At 36.0% G+C, this 19,263-nt stretch overlaps 3 protein-coding genes across 3 annotated transcripts; 2 read left to right on the top strand and 1 right to left on the bottom strand.

Moving 5' to 3' along the window:
• Positions 1-53: 53 nt before the first annotated feature.
• Positions 54-4,501, bottom strand: LOC144441161 (uncharacterized). The gene is made up of 4 exons (XM_078130702.1): positions 4,185-4,501; positions 2,628-2,979; positions 2,105-2,216; positions 54-1,449 (listed from the first exon to the last, which is right to left on the bottom strand). The coding sequence occupies exons 2-4, from the start codon at positions 2,908-2,910 to the stop codon at positions 1,224-1,226; spliced, it is 621 nt and encodes a 206-aa protein (XP_077986828.1). The 5' UTR covers positions 2,911-2,979; positions 4,185-4,501; the 3' UTR covers positions 54-1,223.
• Positions 4,502-5,786: 1,285 nt separating this feature from the next.
• On the top strand, positions 5,787-8,878 carry LOC144441136 (large ribosomal subunit protein eL28-like). The gene is made up of 5 exons (XM_078130668.1): positions 5,787-5,902; positions 6,662-6,721; positions 7,227-7,290; positions 7,829-7,947; positions 8,691-8,878. Exons 1-5 carry the CDS (start codon positions 5,813-5,815, stop codon positions 8,778-8,780), a joined length of 423 nt encoding a protein of 140 aa, XP_077986794.1. The 5' UTR covers positions 5,787-5,812; the 3' UTR covers positions 8,781-8,878.
• A 1,332-nt stretch (positions 8,879-10,210) lies between these two features.
• On the top strand, positions 10,211-11,306 carry LOC144441126 (uncharacterized). The gene has a single exon (XM_078130657.1). The coding sequence runs from the start codon at positions 10,211-10,213 to the stop codon at positions 10,631-10,633; it is 423 nt and encodes a 140-aa protein (XP_077986783.1). The 3' UTR covers positions 10,634-11,306.
• Positions 11,307-19,263: the final 7,957 nt, after the last annotated feature.

Below are 19,263 nucleotides of genomic sequence, written 5' to 3'. Positions count from 1 at the left end.
TATGTATGTATGTATGTATGCATGCATGCAAGCATGTATGTATGTACTGTATGTATGTATACATGTATGTACCACATGTATGCGTGTATGTCTGGATCTGTATGTGTGTATGTGTGTGATATGTGTATGTGTGCTGTGGATAGCAAAAAAAAGAAGGTATACACTTGGTAAACACACTGATAAATGGGACATGTAGGTATTTCTGGTTGTTTATATTATTCTTGTGATTTGTTTGTACTTTGTTTTGTCATGTACTCCTTTTTGCTTTTTATATATATAAAAAAAATGTCATTGAATTGTTGGGCCTTTCCTTTAAAAATTGACCCGCAGTATAATTAAACTCAAAATTATCATGCACATTCTAACTTTGTTCTTCAAATGTCAGTCAAATCTTTGGCATGCTCTCACTTCATCTCCTATGCTTACTATGCCACTCACTAGAATGAAGTTTTCCTAGATACAACGTAAACTTCGTAAGATTTGACATATTTACACAAAAATCAACACAAACTATAGTATTGATTAGGAATTTGCATAATATTCAAATTTGTTTTCCAAAAGTATTTCATCAATATTTTAATTATCATTTTTCAGTAGTAAATACAAATCATATGAATGTGGTATCTCCTATATGCCATAATAGTGACATTCAGACTTTTTGCCATTGTACTGTCTATTGTTCATCTTTCTTTCAAAAGCATATCAAGAGGTCTGTTGATGCGTGTATGTCATCCACATTGTATCACTGCTCTTCTTCATCAGCAATTAAAATGATCATCAGAAACTCTTCTCTGTCTTCATGCATCTACATCACTACTTTTTTCACCATTAGAGGGCATGCTTTACCTGAAAGGTCAACTGACTTCGCCATTTACATCATTTCTCTATTTCACCAGAGAGGGCATGATTAACTTGAAAGTTCTATTCACCTTTTTGCATCATAACTCTGTCAACACTAGAGGGTGTAATTCATTGTGAAGGTATATTGTTGTGTCTTTTCATCAAGTTTCTACTGCTCAATATGGTACTTAATCGGTATGAGCTACTCATTCACTTCTCTAATGTCAACAACAAAAATTGTGTGTCGCTTTGCGGAAGGTTGAAATAAAAATCACTGAAAACACTTGTATAATTATATCAATCAAATCAGATTTTTCGTACCACGTCTTGTAATTTCTTGGCTCCTATTTTCTTACTTTGTCCTTCAATTTACACAGTCCTGATTATCTTCCATTGCATTCTTTCTCAATGACATCAACTGCGACCTTGACCTTGCTCTGCAGCATATCATTATTGTTGAGTAATTCTACAAGATCAGATTGATTTAGTTCTAACAACATCCCTGTAATCTTAGCTGAATGCTGTGGATACTCCTCTGCAATGATATTATATAGTAATTCACCAAGCTTCTCTCTATCACCTCCATGGTGGTAGTCACTATCCGATACTCTGTAATGAAACCCAAAACAATTTGAATCAAAAGTTCTATCATGCAGTCATTTTGGTAGACAAAATGATGCCCCTTCCCTCCAGAAACATTTAAATTTCATTACTTGTAAGTTATTACAAAACTTGATTGTTCTATCATCCAGTCATCCTGGCAGATAGAATGATGCCCCTCCCCTCAAGAAACATCTAGATTCCGTTACTCATAAACAATTAGAGCCCTTGATTGTGTACATGAAAGAGCTACTCATAACTGTGTACACTGAACTTCATTTCTTTAAATTCTAAATGTTATTCTAGAGATGTCATTAGATATACTCCATTATACTCAGAGTTCACAATTGTCACATTCTCAGCTTACATGACAAAGTATCATTATTATCATTCTGAACATTAACAAGTAATTACTATCTAGAACTCTGCAAAAACTGGGACTTTGTGATGAAAACTCGAACCATGAACTAATTCACACAGACACATTGTTACTAAATGTATGATATGGTGATTAATAGCTTGTTTTTGACAATTCGACATTGATCAGTTCATAGGCTATTAGCCTTTACTTTTTTTAGCTGTAATATGATATGATATAATATAACTGAAGTCCTTTACTTGGTATCTAGTTTCATGATATCATAATGTTGTACACGATACCTACCCACTGTGTTCATGTGAGAGAGCTAGCTTTGCTTTATGGATAGCACCATGCAAAGCTTCAGTTGATAACAGTAGGTGATGAATAGCATGGCTGTCCATTTCAAGTAACATTCCTGTAAGAGTTGATATCATTGTCATCATAATTCATATCATAAAATTGATTTCAATATATTGTCATACTTTGTTTGATTAGTTGCTTCACTCCTACAATATTAGATAGATAAGGAACCCAATTACAGAATGTGGGAAACCTGTTAAATTTGTAAATAATTCCATATTTAGTAACATATTACTGTGGTGGAAACCTGGCCTGAAAATGATTGGGGGGAACTGATTTTACCAACCAACTTACCAACCCTACCAAATGCACTTTTTGATGTCAGATTTGAGTTGAGTAGAAGTGAAACTGAAAAAGTTCATTCTTCTGGTTTATCATTTTCACCACGGTTTTATTTCTTCCATTGCATCATCTCCCTCTCAGAAACACTTTGCCAAAGTTCCCGGGCTACATGTAGCACATTTACCTGTGATTTTAGAACAAAACACTGGTTCAATTTCTTCCACTCTAGCATACAACTTTTCACCCAACATGTCTTTGTTTTGGGACTCCTCTTGCTGCAACACTTCCATTGCAGTATCTATTCTCTTCCTCAACAAGTCTGAATACTGCAACAACTGCACGACTTCCTCGTTACCAAGCTCCAGTAGCATCCCTGTAAGTTTGTCAGCATAGTCCGGCTGTAATGGCTGGATGACACTGTACAAATGTTCTCCTAACACTTCCCTTGTAGTTGGTAAATGAGACATTGTTGGTACTCAAGCTATGTATGTATCACACACAAATTTGGCCTTCCCCACAAAAAAAGACACTTCTCTCTGTAAGAAAATAAACCAAACATTTTATCTTCAGAAAAAAAGGATAAAAAAATGTGAACCATCAGCAGACATCTGGCCGACGTGTTTTCAAGTTAGGGACATGCATAGTTTGTAAGGTACGCCATAACGGAACGCCTTAACGCACCGGGACCAAGCAATTGAGGGGCATTGGAAAGACATGACAGACTTGTTATCAAGTTAGAAACCAATACACATCTGATAAAATATTAAACAATATTTATTTTAACAGTTTCAAAGACAGTAATTCGACAGCCATGGTTTTAGTAGATGGATCAAAATCTTACATTCTTTTCTACACTTACCATTCCAAAGCAATTATATTTTACTGTCCTATTAATTCTTGTAACAATCAACAACATATTGTCCAATTTGTGCAAACACAAAAGCATATTTAAAAGAAGAACAATGAACTGACAATACAGTAGGCAACAAATTGTTATCAAGCTAGGTAGCTAGATTTAGATTTAGAGCTACATGTAATTAGGGATGGTCTTGACTCTTGGGTATGCTTTAGTTGCAATATTTGTTACCAACTAAGAGAGGACATTGCTATCACTTGAGTAAATGAATGTTTGGTATAATTTTACTGAGATTTGATTGCTTGTATAATCCTTAAGTACCGAGTATCTTATCCAACAAAAAGTTATGAGTTCAAATGCTGACTCCCAGAGCATATTTTTCTGCTGGAGCATCAAAAATTTAACTTGGCGACGCATCTTGCACTATTAGTTTTGTGATGATGTAATACTACATTAATTACTACTATATGATGCCTGCTGGTGGTACATTTGCGTTTTAAATCTGTTTTGTAACAACTTTTGGTCTACAAATAAAGAACTGAAAATGTTCTGTTCTAACATTATCTTTCTGTAACTTACACATGAATATTAAACCAGATAACATATTTGAAGCGATAATTATTTTGGCTTTACAATGTACAATATTTTGTTTTACAAGTTGCATACATTTGTAAGTTTATTCAAAATTAAGTGCTGGTATTTTTTAATTTCAAAAGACTTCACAAATATATGCTCTCCCTATATCAATTATCATCATTTATCTGTAAGGTGTAAGTTCGAACGTTAGACACAGATAAATACAAATTTTTTTTTAATCTAATAAATCAGAATATTTCATTGGAAATTGTTCAATCACCAAGATTCTTGAAGTCTTTAGCAACTTACCTCTTCTGATGTCAAGCTATTCAGAGTGACAGTATAAGTAAATAGGTACAATACACGTTGGTATTGGGTGACTGGAGGTTCTACACGCGTACTCGTGGTTTTGTGGCCAAATGAAACAGCTGCCAAGTTGCTAATTTGTATTTCTTTGTAGGGACGTATATCACAGTTATGGAAGAACAAAATAAAAAAGGCCCCACGAGATTCTATAACGCAGACTTGATTTCACTATTTCACGAATCTGTAGTCCTCGATATATTCCTGGAAAAGCTTGAAATTATACAGGAAATGCGTATGGTTGAGAAAGAAACGCCAACTAGTGGGCAGCCATTTTGAAAACTACCCATAATTCCTTGATGTAACTTTTCACTTAGTTCTATAACAATGCGCACAGTGAAAATAAGCCACAGTGTAACTACCATGTTGTCTCTTATTACCATTTTTGAGGTGATTATTAGAATTGTAGTTATACCATACTTATGTCTAAACTATGTCCACCCAGAGTATATCGAAATTAATCATTATTTCGTTCCATCATACATGGCGCGTAAGACCCCATCAATGTGATCCGCCTCTGGTCTTCCTCTTTGGCCCGTGGAAGGTGAGAAGAAACCTCGTGTTCACTAGCAGTGCCAATCTTTCGATGAAATTACCCACTAATTGAAACTAATGTCCCCAAAATAGTCAATGGACCATGTCTTCAATCTTATGCTTTTATGATATGGCTTTGTATGGTTCTGTTTTGCTTGATATTTAGCGAAGAATAACTGTTTATGGTAGCGAGCGACGATTGCAGCATGGCCATTGACAAGCGATATCGATGTAAACTATGTTATGTATTGTAGTAATAGTGTAGTGTACAACAGTGTTGGTTGTCCAGGAACGCAGTTTTGGGAAACTCTTGATCCATCGAAAAATCCACATACATTTTACAGGGATGTGTACTGGGCCCAGACTTTTATACGATTAGTTCTCATTACAATCTTGCGTTAGATATGAAGTCTGGAAGAATTTATCCGTGTGGAATACTCCCAAAAATCCCTAACCCTAATATTACTCTTCTTGGGTACCGGGTCTTCATTTTGTTAATTGAAGAAAAAAAATGGGGTTAGATACACAGCGAATATGGCAAGCTTAGCTATCTTCTCTTCCCATTAGCGCAAAATCTCCGTCAGACACATAGTTTTACAAATAGTAATGTAGTCAATCTGTCTGCTTCTAAATTAATAGTACACCGTACTACACATACTTACCCCGCTCGTTGAAGTGATGTTCACATTCTATCTACCAAGTTGATGTTGGTGATTGTATCCCGGTTGAGTTGATTTTAAAAGAGGAATAGGCTGCCACTTCATCTCATTAAGTGCTTTCTTCATATATAGCTGTTTGATCCAAGTAAATATGAAATAGATAGGGTATAGACAATTTGGCAGTCACTCCGACCATGTCATTGAAACTGATAAATTGACTGCACCAAAAGCTGTCCCTGGCATTGACCAAATGTACTAAGAAGAGAAAAGAAGTATATTGCCCATGCATTTTGATAGTACCTGGTAATGCTTGTTTTAGGGTCTAACCACCTTAATTGTTTGTGTGTTTTTTTTCTAGGAAGTCACTAAAAATCAGCAACCATGGTGTCGTGTTCGCCAGATGTTCAATGGCTCATCATGAGAGATAACTCCAGCTTCCTTCTCAAGGGTAACAGAACAGTTTTCACAAGAGTAAGTACAGGAAATTATTGCAGAAATATAATTAAAGTAGCAAAAGAACCGAAAAAGAGCTGCAGTGTACAGATTTTGAGCAACCAATGTGCCACATGGGAAAAAAAACACGTTTTATGTATTGCCATGTGTGAACTTCACTAGACTAAGTAGGTTTACCCAGCACACAGCGGGTTGAGCATTTTGGCTTGCATTGTAACACACTGTTTTGTGACTTGCACATTGCTTCAAAATATATCTGCAGTTTGATAGCATTTTGAAAATATCTGTGTACACCATGCTTTCACCCAGGAAATAACCACAAGCTAACACAACTCAGAAAATACACCTGTGCCTGTCATGAGTTACTGGTATCAGTGTAAACTAGAAACTCTGATTGGACGATAGTGGATACTTACACATGACATCAGCATTCAGTATATTGTCATGGAGATATTGTTCATCCAGAATCAGAGATACACAATGTACAGAAAATGTCGTCATTCGCCTGTGGTCTGTAAGATACGATGCCATGTGTAGTGCCATGCTATCAACTATCACTTGAGAAGCCTGACAGGGCTGAACAACAATATAACATATCTTACAGTCTTACAGTAAGCGCTTACTACACTTGGTTTGATGAGTGATTACAAGAACACAACATTTATGAATTTTTCACTCATAAGGTACACCATATACACTGAATTTAAAGAAAACTGTCTGTTTGAGGTGTTATACATGTACTGATACTAAGATTTCATATTGTATTTGTATCTACAGGAACCCAACAACTTGAAGAGTAAGAATGCATTCCGGTATAATGGTCTAATCCACAAAAAGGTAAGTACTTTTATACCATGCACAAGCCAAGTTGAACAAAAATATATGGAATTTATATCCTGGTCGGTCGATGTCATGTCAACACACATCTACATGTATATCACAACAACGTGTGTCTACGTCATTGGTTCTGCTGTGTTCGAAAGTCAAAACGTTCAAAATTACCATTACTTTCGCCGCCTTTTCTTTGATATTACTGGCACTGGTATAATTATGCTATTCTCCAGTATTTTTCTTCATTCAGCCAGAAAAATACTCGTGACCTAAAGGTTTTGTCTCTACAAGTCACTAGGTCACTCATATTTTTTTGTAGCTGAATGAAGAAAAACATAGTGGAATAACATCGAAGTATAAAATTAATACAATAGATGTTTCTCAGTAAATCTTGCAAAGTTAAGGATTTTGAAAGTGACAATTGAATCACTTCAGTTTCTCTGCAAGGAGGAGATGTTTTTGTACTCTCTAGTTAAGATAAAATTGTAAACAAGACTTTGTTTGATTTCAGACTGTTGGTATTGAGCCTGCTGAAGATGGCAAAGGTGTTGTTCTTGTCACAAAAAAACAGAATGGTAAGTTTTTATCAGCTTATCTTTTCACCAGATTAGTCAGTCTCATAGCTATCGTTACATCATATCAGTATCTCTTGTTGATGACTGGGTAATCAAAAACGTAATTTAATGTGGTTCAAATCCTGCTTGATAACTAAAGCCAAGCAGAAGAAAAATGCTGGGAAGATATATGAACCAACCAACCAACCACTTCGATATCATTATAGGTGGTGTTATCAGTATAGCAAGATTCTCCCTACATTGTACATGCCCCCAAATCAAATGTTTATGACACTGCTCCTTCGAGCTCACGAAACACTTGGCCCCACTTCGGTAGCTTAGATCTTTATTGAGTTGCTGGTACAATCATAGTAGGCCATAGCAATATATTCACTTAATATGTAAATTTCTCGCTACTCGATCTGTTATTTTCTGGAGCGAATGCTTCATAGGAGAAGGGAAAAGAGGAAAGTAATTTCATGTGGATTTATTGAGATGTAATACAAGTGTTATCTGTTTTGTGACAACTAACATGTACATTTATTGATTGTTTCTACAGCTAAGAATAAGCCAGTGAAATGGGAACGTAGAGTAACACTGAAAAGAGATTGGAGACGTACTCTCACCTCAATCAGAAATGAAATCTCTAAAGGTAGATACCGTAAGGATCTCAAGAAGGTGAGGATTCATGTTTGTGTTTTGTGTGAGAAAAATGAACAACATATAAACTTGAGTCAAATTAATTAACTACATAGGAGAGTGGACACCGAGCTTTCAACTGAGACAAATATTTTTTTTTTTAAATTAAAACTATTGTATGTACGTACGTGACAACCAGCATTGGTGCTTGTACATCTACAAGACACGGTACAGATACAGGTACAGATACAGATACAGATGCATATATTGTTGTAACATGCTGAAATAAGCTACTGAATGGACATTGGTTTAATTGTGCTCATGTAGGGGGATGCCACCCTACTGTAACTGTTATTACGTCATGCATGTCGATGGCTTATATCAACATATTGCAATATCAGTTGCAGTTATATATAGTGTCTGTGTTAGGTTCTTGATCATTGATTATATGCTTACCTAGCCCAGCATCATTCCTGTCTTGCAGCCAATCACCAGGGATAATTTGACCAGACTGGTTTATTCAAAAACTAAGACTTCTGCAGTTCTTTCAGGCTGTTAGTTGGTAAAATGTACCCAAATCATAGTGTTCCTGGGGTGGGGCTGGGGGCCGAGTTGCAACCAAATTTAGCTTTTGTATGAATGAGAAAGCTATGGCAGTTTTACCATCCATGTTCTAAATTGTGAACAAAATATGTATACCTGTCTGAATTCATATGGAAATTGTAATCTGTGAATACATCAGTATTGTTGTTGATAGCACTGCTGTATTATTGTAATTTCAGGCTGCCTTGAGACGTGCCAGTGCTGTTCTTAAAAGCCAGAAACCTGTGGCAGCAGTCAAGAAGAGGAAGCCACGCGCCAAGCGTGAATAGATTATTAAGATCAGATGAAAAGATTCATATTTGACTGTGTACATTCAAACTTTGTCAGTCTTGTGAAATAAAAACACCACACACCGGTTTTAGTGGAACAGTATGTTGATGTTTGGCTAAATGAATGTAAGTGATTGAATGTGTATGAGATTAAAGTTTAATGAAGGTCTGAATATACAAGGTTGATGTATAATATAGGCGTGTATGTACATTTACTTTCATAGTCCTTGTACAGGTACCAGCATAGTCTGTAAGGTATGCCAAGATGGGGTGCCTTCACACATTGGTCAAGTCCTCTCAGAGAGAGGAGGGTGGAACGGCACAATATATCTTGTAGTCTGATTCCATGCAAATAAGATTCTGTAGCTGAAACACAGCCAAGAGATAAGTCTTTGTGTTAGTATCTCAAGCGGCTCTCGTCACAATTCCAATGCTTTTGCCCGTGAAAGCAATTCAGACATTTGGAATTACCACATGCAGAAGCAGCTGTGCTAAAATCTAATATGTCCCTGGTCCCCTTACAAGAGGTCGTGTTGGGACCATTATTACATCATAGCTTTACATAGTAAAATTCACTTAGATTTATCAGGGCTGTTTGTGCTAATATCAAATTCAAAACCTTCCCAAGGGCAAAAGCCTGGGTGTAGATGAATACCAAGACCAGTCTCTAGGCTAGCTGGATAGGTGAATCTTAGTAGTTGCTGAGCTCTCAATGTATGATTTATATTGACATCCTAGGGGGTCTATACTATTTTGTAAGGTACACTGATAGAGCAGCCGATGGGGGGCTGTTAAGTGTTATGTTTTCTGTCATTTGTTCTTTTATTAGTGCCCGTTACATAAATCTGACAATATGATTGGTTTTCTTATGAACCCAATTTCGAGTCGTATTTAGGAGTAGCCAACCAGAATCCGTTTTTACAATATAACACTGTTTAAAATAAAGTATGGTATTGTGTCAGATGTATGTAGGAGCACTCACAAAAGAACAAACAACAGTAAAAGTAACAGCCAAGAAGAAATCACGAATGTACACTACATTGGATATCAATCAGATTGGGTCAATACCACCTATTTATGAAATATCAGCCAAAGATGCACCTCTTCGACAAAATTTATGTTCAAATCATTAAAAACTATTCCATATGAAACGGAAGCTTGTTTCATGTCATTTTGAAATAATAGAAACTTTTAAGGTTTCACCATCCAATTGGCAATCTTGTTTATTTATCTTGTTTATTTTTCCCTACAACATAAAGTTAACTTGGTATTTAGCAGACATTTTGAATTCTGGATAAATAAAACAGAACTACATGTGTAACAACTGGTGTAACAATATTGCATAATCGTTGATGGGTTGAATCGTTGAGGGCGTTGTTCAGACCTCGTATGTTTGCTGCGCTCAGTGGCTTATGGGATACATCAGCAAGATGGCGGCCTCCATTGCAAAAGTTGTGACGTTGATGATCTCCCTTTTCGTCATATTTTCTGAGGGAAAAAGTGGTGAAAAAAGCTTTGAAATCGAAGGCATCAAAGTGGAAAGGAAATTCATTCCAAAGACATGTGATTTTGCAGCAGAAGACGGTGATTCGCTTTCAATACACTACAGGGGATCACTTGAAGATGGTTCGGAATTCGATTCGAGTTATTCAAGGAAAAGACCCTTCACATTTACTCTAGGTCAAGGTCAGGTCATTAAAGGCTGGGATCTTGGCATCCAGGGAATGTGTATTGGCGAGAAGAGAACTTTAACAATCCCATCCGATAAAGGGTATGGAGAAAGAGGGTCGCCACCAAAAATACCAGGGGGTGCCACACTGATATTTGAAACGGAGCTTGTTGACATCGATTAGAGAAATATATGCATGTAACTCTTTTGAACTCACTCCTATAACATTTGGGCTTCCATGTACAAACATGAACAATTGACTTATGTTTTATAATTTATGCAGAGAAACAAACCTTTTCTGAAATAATGACAGTAATCTGCAAAAGATGCTACTTTTACACCAATTCCGGGATGCAGACATACATCTTACCTCAGTAAGGGTAACAGGTGTTCATATCTCAGACAGAGTCATCACACTGTATACAGATACGTGACATTGCATTCACCTCAATCGTTATAGCTAATCGGCACAAACACATGTTTGCCAGATGGACAAGTCTTCCACTCTATCTTACTCTTAGTACTTTTAACGTTTTCCAAATTACGTACAATGTAAGTGTACGCATACGTTAGGATGATAATTTGATATAGCGATAGAATTGGACATCAACAAGTTTGGTCAAAGCAGGATTTGCTATATAACGACATGTGTTAACATTAATAGCAGTATTTTACAATAGCACCAACCTCGTTTACAACACCAGTTGACAATTGACATTCACCATACACAGATCTACGAAAGGGACAGTGTGGCACAACTCCACTGTTTACCCGTGATACAACATTTGGTGTGTGTTTAATAAATTGAAAACATAGATTGAGAAGATCAAACCCAACACCAGGTTCATTTTTTGACGAAAGCAATAAATCATGTTTTACAAGAAACACAAGCATTGGTAATTGTTTTGATTGTCATATTGTTGAGTCAAAAAATGATACACTAAGTTAAGGTTGTGCATTCATATCGTATTCCGGGCTAAAGACTATTGATTTGTTTCTTCTTTAAATCAGATCAGAATGGCACAATGGCCCTTTAGTCTTCCTCAACTCCCCGGGGAGCATACAATCCATTGCAGCAGTTTATGCCCATATGATTAAAGCCTTCACATTGCAACCTACATCCTACCAGGTCCCCAATTATACAGCTGGGTTGACTGAGGCATAGTCGTGGTTCAGATCTTGCTCAAGGACTTTAGCCACTCAGAAACAAACAGCAGGCAGCGACGGGGCTCGAACCTGCAACCTGCAGATTCCAAGGCAGTCACGCTAACCATTCACCCATCATGACTCCACATGCAATTTTTAACTCGCTACATTGGCCACCAGGGGGTGGCCGTGGTTGGTTAAGAAAGTGAAACTGGTAAATGAAAATAGCAACTGCCATAAAACTTTATACATATTATATAATAATAATAATAATAATAATAATAATAATAATTTATTCATTTATCCGCGCAAATTCACAATACGTTTCTATGCGCCTTATATAATCAAGCATAACCATGTATATTTATATTTAAGACAAACTCATATTTTCAAAGATATGCTACTAAATATTAGTCACATTACCTTATTAAATATTCAGAATGGTCACTACAGTTAAAAGTCATACTTTTTATTCCTTCACTAAACTACTAAGTATGTAGATTGTACACCCTGATGTTTGGTGTTGATAATCTTAAAGTCTCAGTGTGACTCCAACAATATAATGTCTTTTATCAAGGTTGATGTAGTAACTTGGGAACCAATATCTACTATCAAGGTTGATGTAGTAACTTGAGAACCAAGCTGTATTAATGTTAACCGTAAAGCTATATGAAGAACCAAAGCTGCAGTATACATGTACATGTACATGCTGATATTAATAACTGCAATGGCCAAAACAAAGGCTGTCATTGGATACATGGAGAGCAATGACTGGACTTCACAATTTAATTCAATATTACAATTATTATCATGTATATTTTATGAGTAACACATGAATTATCCTATATACTATACGAGTAACATGCATTAATTGGTACTCATACATTCATAGCTAGAGATGCTTCAAATTCACCAGTACTACATACATATACTAACATTTCCTTTTACATGGAGGGCAATCATGTCTGGAGAAACAAGACAGCGTTTATGTTGGTCTGGGGCACACTATGTCTCTATTTATTGGCGCAACATGCTCTCTGATGGTCTTGTACAGGTAAGTTTGACGTCCCCGTGTCATTCCAGCTGGTTGGATCACTGGTGGTAGTTCCTGTCTGCAGAACCGAGTATCTGGCTGTCGAAGTACTTTGAACTCCTTCTCCGTTGAGGTGAGTGATTCACGCACAAACACGCTACCTGGGTGATCAGATGTAAAGCAGAAATGGTGATATTTTCTTACCCCAGGAACAGGTTTGAAGAAGCGATGCAGGTATGTAATCCAATCCCGCCACTCATAGTGTGGATGACCAGTAGTACTGTTCTTAAACAATTGGGCAATGTTTGGACTGCAAGACAGATTGACTGGATGCTAGCTCATGTACAGTATCAATATTGGACCTTCTATATTTCTGTTTTAAATAACCAAAGAAACCATCAGCAGTGCATCCGGTGTGTCCACTCATCATGAAATTGAATTGAGTTGATTTGTGAAGTCCTGTCATTACTCTCCAGGCTAAGTATGCAATGACAGTCTTATTTTCGTTCTGACCACTGCAGTTATCAGCATGCATAGAGCAGCTTTGTTCACCAAAGCTGTACTGTTCAAAGTGATGGTGAAGACAGGATACAACAGTGTTAGGACCATGACTTTTTGTGCCATTTTCACCTATGGTTTCCTGTTCACTGATTAGATAATTAACTTGTCGTGGCACACCTTCACTACATATGCCAAACAACTGCACTTTTAATGGTGTTTTAAAAAACATTGGCCGAACCTGCCTAACTCTATGAGGGAGAAAGATATTTTGGGCAAAATCAAAAGTGTAATGAAATCAAATGAAATCATCACTACATGGTTCAATTGGCAAATCATATATACTCAATTGGTAAATCACAATCTATCAGTTCTTCTTTAGCTGCATTGATATATTCTCTATAGTATGCTCTGCCTGATTTAGCTTCATTGATGTGTGTTGTCAGGTCGATCACAGCATGCATTCAACTTTTCTTCTTCAGTGCGTGCATGGAACACTTTTTCTCGAAAGTCCCCTCATCTCTGACAAAAATCAGATTTTGGATTTGCGAATTGCACATGAGGATAAATCTGATGCCATACAAGTCGAAAGCTGTCATATCCAAATGGTCTCAGCTGGGCATTACAAACTGTACAGTACAGGCCATGCATTGTTTTATAATTTTCAGATGCTGGTAAATGCACTGGTGGTTTGTTATCTGTACCTCTTGGGGCTGCTGGCTGTGGAAGTCCATGGTCTTCAGCATACCGAAGTATAAATTCAGTATAGTGTATAACTTGTTCGTATGTTAAGGCATGCTTTGGATGTTTACCAGTGTTTCCATAAAATAGTGTTGTGTAAAAATAAAAATGCTTCTTTACAAACTTCCCTGTCATCATATGCATACTTGTGTCGTATTCTTTTCTTGGCTGCATCTGGGTCATCATCACATGGCTTTGGATCAAACCCAAGGACAAGTAATTTACCAATTATCATGGCATCTTTGACTTCATGGTTGCTATCTACAAAACTACAGAGGATACTAAAAACTGGCAGACTGAAGGAAGGCGGGGGTGGGGGGGGGCTACTCAAATATTTTTCAAAAATACTCAGAGCAACTTGATATATACTGGAGTGTAAAACTAATCAGCATACTGAAAGTCTACACTTCATTTGGAACAATTAAACTAAGTGTTTTAATCAGGTGATCTTGATAGACCGTTGCCAAATACTACATACAAATATCTTTCATTATTAAGAGGTCGAGCTATAGATTCATCACTTTCATAAAACCCTTTACAACAATTGACATCAACAGTGGCCTTTCATTTATCGCATGTGGGGAAAACTGTTTAAGGAGAGATTATGAAAAGAATGACGACTGTACAACTGAGTACTATTAAAAACAACTACATATACTTTATTGGTTATTAAGAAATTCCTACAAATAACACATAATCATCAGCTGATGTTGAGTTACCTGCAGTCCATAAATATTGATGCAAACTTGATATTGACCTATTTATGATTTGTTACTAAGGAAAGAATTGGAAGAGACTGAATTTATGATTGGTTACCTAAGGAAAACATTGGAAGAGACTACATTTATGATTGGCCAAACTTACGTTAATCAGCTTTGTTGAAAAGATGTCAGAATCCTGAAACAGACTCGAGCTCAGTATGAATTCTGTGCACATTTAAATGGCTATTGTAACTACTCCTTTTTTCTATCTTTTTTTTTAAATATATGCTTTTTTTAAAATATATGCTATTTTACCCCAATTTGCATGTGAAAAGATAATGAATCCTACTTTCCTCAACTTCTAGTTATTTGTGTACAAACAAATATTTCCCCCACCCCCTCCTTTCCCTTGACAGATGATTTAACAAACAGGGCGATACAAGACTACTTTATACACGGTTTCAACATTTACATGCTAGAATTTGTTTCATCGTAATTTTTTATCTCAACGTCAACGAAACATACTACCCCCAACCACCACCCCACCCCCATCATCGACGGACGTAGGAACACATCATCCATTGCGATGATGAACATACTCAAAGATACTTCTTTAATATAAAGTTTAAGATGTCGGAACGAGTCCATACTTAGACAAACTGACTGACTAACTAACTGACAAATAGACACACATACTGGCATACCTTGATCTAATGTCTATGAGGGGAAGTGATTGTTCCTTGGCGATATGAATATTAACATGTTTTCAGATGTCTCACCTGTAACAATAAAAGATTTACGCCTCTCAATATATCCCATTTCACAGACAATTAAAATTATAACAATCACTGCTTGGTGTGTAAGCTATGTGAACATTTATTTCAACTGAATAATTAATTTGAAATTGAACGAAAAATGGTAAAAATCCAAAGATAGGAAACGTAATCAAAGGTTGGCCTTATGGTCTCGATACTTCAGTCTGGATGTGCTGAACAAAGTCGACAGTGTACGATAGCAAGGTACAGCATATAATCAAAATTCACATTACAAGATGTCAGTACCATTCATTTACAGTACATTCATGAACTCACACCAACAACATATATAAGTTTGATGTGTCAGAAATATGGAAACTTTAATTGTTCTGTTTACTTGTTTGGAAATTAATACTATTGATACCCAGTCAAACTAATCTAGCCTGCAAGTACATCTAGTGATGTACACGTTCACACAGCTTTGTATTTGCCAAGATAAAGAGCTTTATAGCTATTTGTGATGTCATTAAAAGAGATTTTCCCTATGAAACTTTGTAGGATCTAGGAAATTCCCGCAAAAAAGGCTGAACAAATATCAACAAGTGCAGAATTTTTTCTTTAAAAGATTTCAAAGTTGAGTAAGTCACAGCGGTGCTCATAACACAATTGATATCAGTACTATAATGAATACAAAGGTACTAAAGTCAGAAGCTCATACATGTAAGTTCAACTGCACTTTCCCCTCTTTAATCTGAAACTTCATAAATGGCATGTTGCTGCTGTTTTAACTTGTTCTGCTTCAACGATAGTGCTAATTGTTGTGAAATTGTAAATTGCCATGCAGTTGCGCGATATATATTGTTCTCGCTCATTAATTCAGTATAACTGATCAACTGTATATTAATTTGTAATTCTAATCGTGTGCACATAATACATTATATATTTTGAGTCATATTCAGTACCTTGCTGTGAATTCTGTATACAAATAAGTGAGGGGACTAGCTGTAAACTATTGCCTAACTCCCCAATTACCAACTGTTATATTTATTTGGGGTAAATAAACTGATTATATATTATCTTGAAGAAAGAAAAAAATGTGATAATTCTTCAAGAATAAATTATCTCAGAAGACGTACATTCTGAGCGCCATCAAGATGCTCGGCACGATCATTGTCATCTTCAATGATTGAGTAGTTGATCCATTGCAAAGGTCACCATCATTACAGCATCGTGTACATATTTCGGTTTCTATAGCTGCACAACGAAACACAAAGGAAAGGAAATAATAAATTAACTGACACGGAACTGTGGAACCGTAGCCTGAGGAATTCTGCTGTATTATCTGTAATATTGTGACAAATTAACACTGAATTGTATAGCAAAGTATTTAGAAACATAGTACATAGTTTTAATAGTATATTGTCCATATACGTACATGATGTACCCATGTATATAGGTAGGTATCCAAGTCTTTGTGGTATTTTCATGTATTCATGCATATTTTGTTTGTGAATGTATGTATGTATGTATGTATGTATGTATGTATGTCTGTGGGTGTATGTATGTATGTATGTATGTATGTATGTATGTATGTATGTATGTATGTATGTATGTATGTATGTATGTTTACATGTATGTATGTATACACATGTATATGTTTTTATATATGTATACATGTATGTCTGTACGTCTGTACGTCTGTATGTATGTATGTATGTATGTATGTATGTATGTATGTATGTATGTATGTGTATGTATGTATGTATGTATGTATGTATGTATGTTTACATGTATGTATGTATACACATGTATATGTTTTTATATATGTATACATGTCTGTCTGTATGTATGTATGTATGTATGTATGTATGTATGTATGTATGTATGTATGTATGTATGCATGTTTTAGTTATGTATTTATCCCTCGATCTATATATGTTCGTTCGTTCGTCCTTTGTTTATTTGTTTGGTTTGTTTGTTTGTTTGTTTGTTTGTTTGTTTGCAACACAGTGCCTGGGCTCCCTGTGTTTTGATGTGGGAAATGAACAACCTTTAATATTGAACATAATAGGTATCTCTAGGCATGCGCATCAGATTGTCATGTGCAGTGCCGTGTATTAATATATGATCCGTTTCCTCGCTATGCAATTGAAGAAAACAAGAAGTACATTGCAGTCAAAGTAGAAAAGAAAAAGCAAATTACGACTGTGCAAACTTTTACGCCAAAAGAGCTAAATTTACGAAATTCGAAGAAAATAACAAAGTTTACCCAAAATGATCGTACACATGATGATTATAAAACTCTTTGACATGTAAGTAGAACATTGTATTTGTAATATAAGGTCTTTACGGTAAGGAAATAAATGAATGAGTACGAAGTTCTACTGACATTAAATTACAGTTTTATTATTTTTCATATGAGGTTTGACACTTCACGAACAATCATAAAATAATGACAATGGCATTGTAGCACAACTGTTTATTTTTTTTTATAAATGCTTATCCACATGCTGATCCATGCTAGGTATAGGTGTTCATTAACTGGATGACTATCCTGTTGCCTATCCAACCCTGTTGTTATCTTTGCAATATACGCGACCATTTGGCTGTTGCTATGGGCGTGGTCTTGTTACTAGGCACATTTACATTCATTTTTTGAATGTTTATCAATTTGTCTCATAATCCTTTTTATCTTTGCAATATATGTGATCATTTGACTGTTGCCATGGGCGTGGACTTGTTGCTATGCATATTTGCATATTTTTTTGAATGTTTGTTCACTGATCTATGAGTCCTTGTTATCTTTGTGAAATACACGACCGTTTGGCTGTTGCTATGGGCGTGGTCATAGTTGCTAGGGATATTTGCATACATATTTTAATGTTTACTAACTTGCCTACCAAATGATATTGTTATTTTAGCAAAATATACGGCCATTTAGTGTTGCTAAGGGCGTGGTCATGATTGTTACGGCCATTCGTGTCAAAAACTTTAGAAGAAAATCTGCAGAATAACACTTCTAGAAACATCTTACCAAGCTTCAGTCTCATTGACCAAGTACTTCTTGAGATGTAAGTTTTTTATCAAAATTCACATGTTTACACCTAATTTGCATAGCACTGATTAGATCATTATATGCTTAATATTTCTTAATCTATACACTCCCAGATGGATTCCCATTAAATTTCAGCCGAATCTGCTCAGTAGTCTTGGAATTAAATAATTTTGGCCAAAAAGACATGACACATTTTTAGCCCTAATTTGCATATTACGAATGGAATCATGTCATGAACAAATCTTAATTAACACACACCTAAGAATGTTTCCCCGAAATTTTAGACCAATCTGCATTGTTGCTTTTGTGATTAAGGGTTGTTGGGTTTTTTTTACCAAAAATGACATTTTTTTACCCAAATCACATACCTGTTTTGTGATCATTTTGTTTTGAACAATTTACCAACTAGACACCAAAAGTAATCTCTCCACCAAATACCAAGCCAATCGATCTGGCGGTTTTTGAGTTTAAGTCGTACACACACACACACACACACACACACACACACACACACACACATACGTGTGTTTTATTACAAATGAGGCCTTCAGTACGGGTGTGTGTTATGAGACCCCTAGTTTGTTGTGATGCTAAATCCATGAACATGATATCGTATATTCTTCCCCTAGCAGACTATACAAAAATCATCGCAGTTTAAAGAAACAACCATTATTGAGCTTTCTGTAGGCATGTGAACTTGTGAAGCCTTCCCAGGCTGACGTGGTTTATGGAGCCATTGGGTGTGAAGCATTTACTGGGCATAAGCTTAAAAGTAGGACCTTGGACCGAGTGTGTACTTTTAAGTGGGAAGTAGGGCCATTTACATACTCATGGAAGTAAAGTATAAAATAGGACCTTTATGCATTTTTAAAAGGTAAATTAAGT

Source organism: Glandiceps talaboti, chromosome 10 (assembly GCF_964340395.1).
Source record: "Glandiceps talaboti chromosome 10, keGlaTala1.1, whole genome shotgun sequence".
NCBI classification, from domain to species: domain Eukaryota; kingdom Metazoa; phylum Hemichordata; class Enteropneusta; family Spengelidae; genus Glandiceps; species Glandiceps talaboti.
The sequence above is the reverse complement of the archived record's forward strand: the minus strand, read 5'-3'. Positions and strand labels throughout refer to the sequence as shown.

Excerpts from the sequence above, each read along its gene's own strand:
- LOC144441161 (XM_078130702.1), bottom strand. The coding sequence starts at position 2,910 with ATGTCTCATTTACCAACTACAAGGGAAGTGTTAGGAGAACATTTGTAC. Across the intron at positions 2,217-2,627 it reads GTTTTGTTCTAAAATCACAG|GAATGTTACTTGAAATGGAC; the intron begins GTAAATGTGCTA and ends CAACTCTTACAG. Across the intron at positions 1,450-2,104 it reads CTCTCACATGAACACAGTGG|AGTATCGGATAGTGACTACC; the intron begins GTAGGTATCGTG and ends GTTTCATTACAG.
- LOC144441136 (XM_078130668.1), top strand. The coding sequence starts at position 5,813 with ATGGTGTCGTGTTCGCCAGATGTTCAATGGCTCATCATGAGAGATAAC. Across the intron at positions 7,291-7,828 it reads TGTCACAAAAAAACAGAATG|CTAAGAATAAGCCAGTGAAA; the intron begins GTAAGTTTTTAT and ends TTGTTTCTACAG. Across the intron at positions 7,948-8,690 it reads ACCGTAAGGATCTCAAGAAG|GCTGCCTTGAGACGTGCCAG; the intron begins GTGAGGATTCAT and ends TTGTAATTTCAG.
- LOC144441126 (XM_078130657.1), top strand. The coding sequence starts at position 10,211 with ATGGCGGCCTCCATTGCAAAAGTTGTGACGTTGATGATCTCCCTTTTC.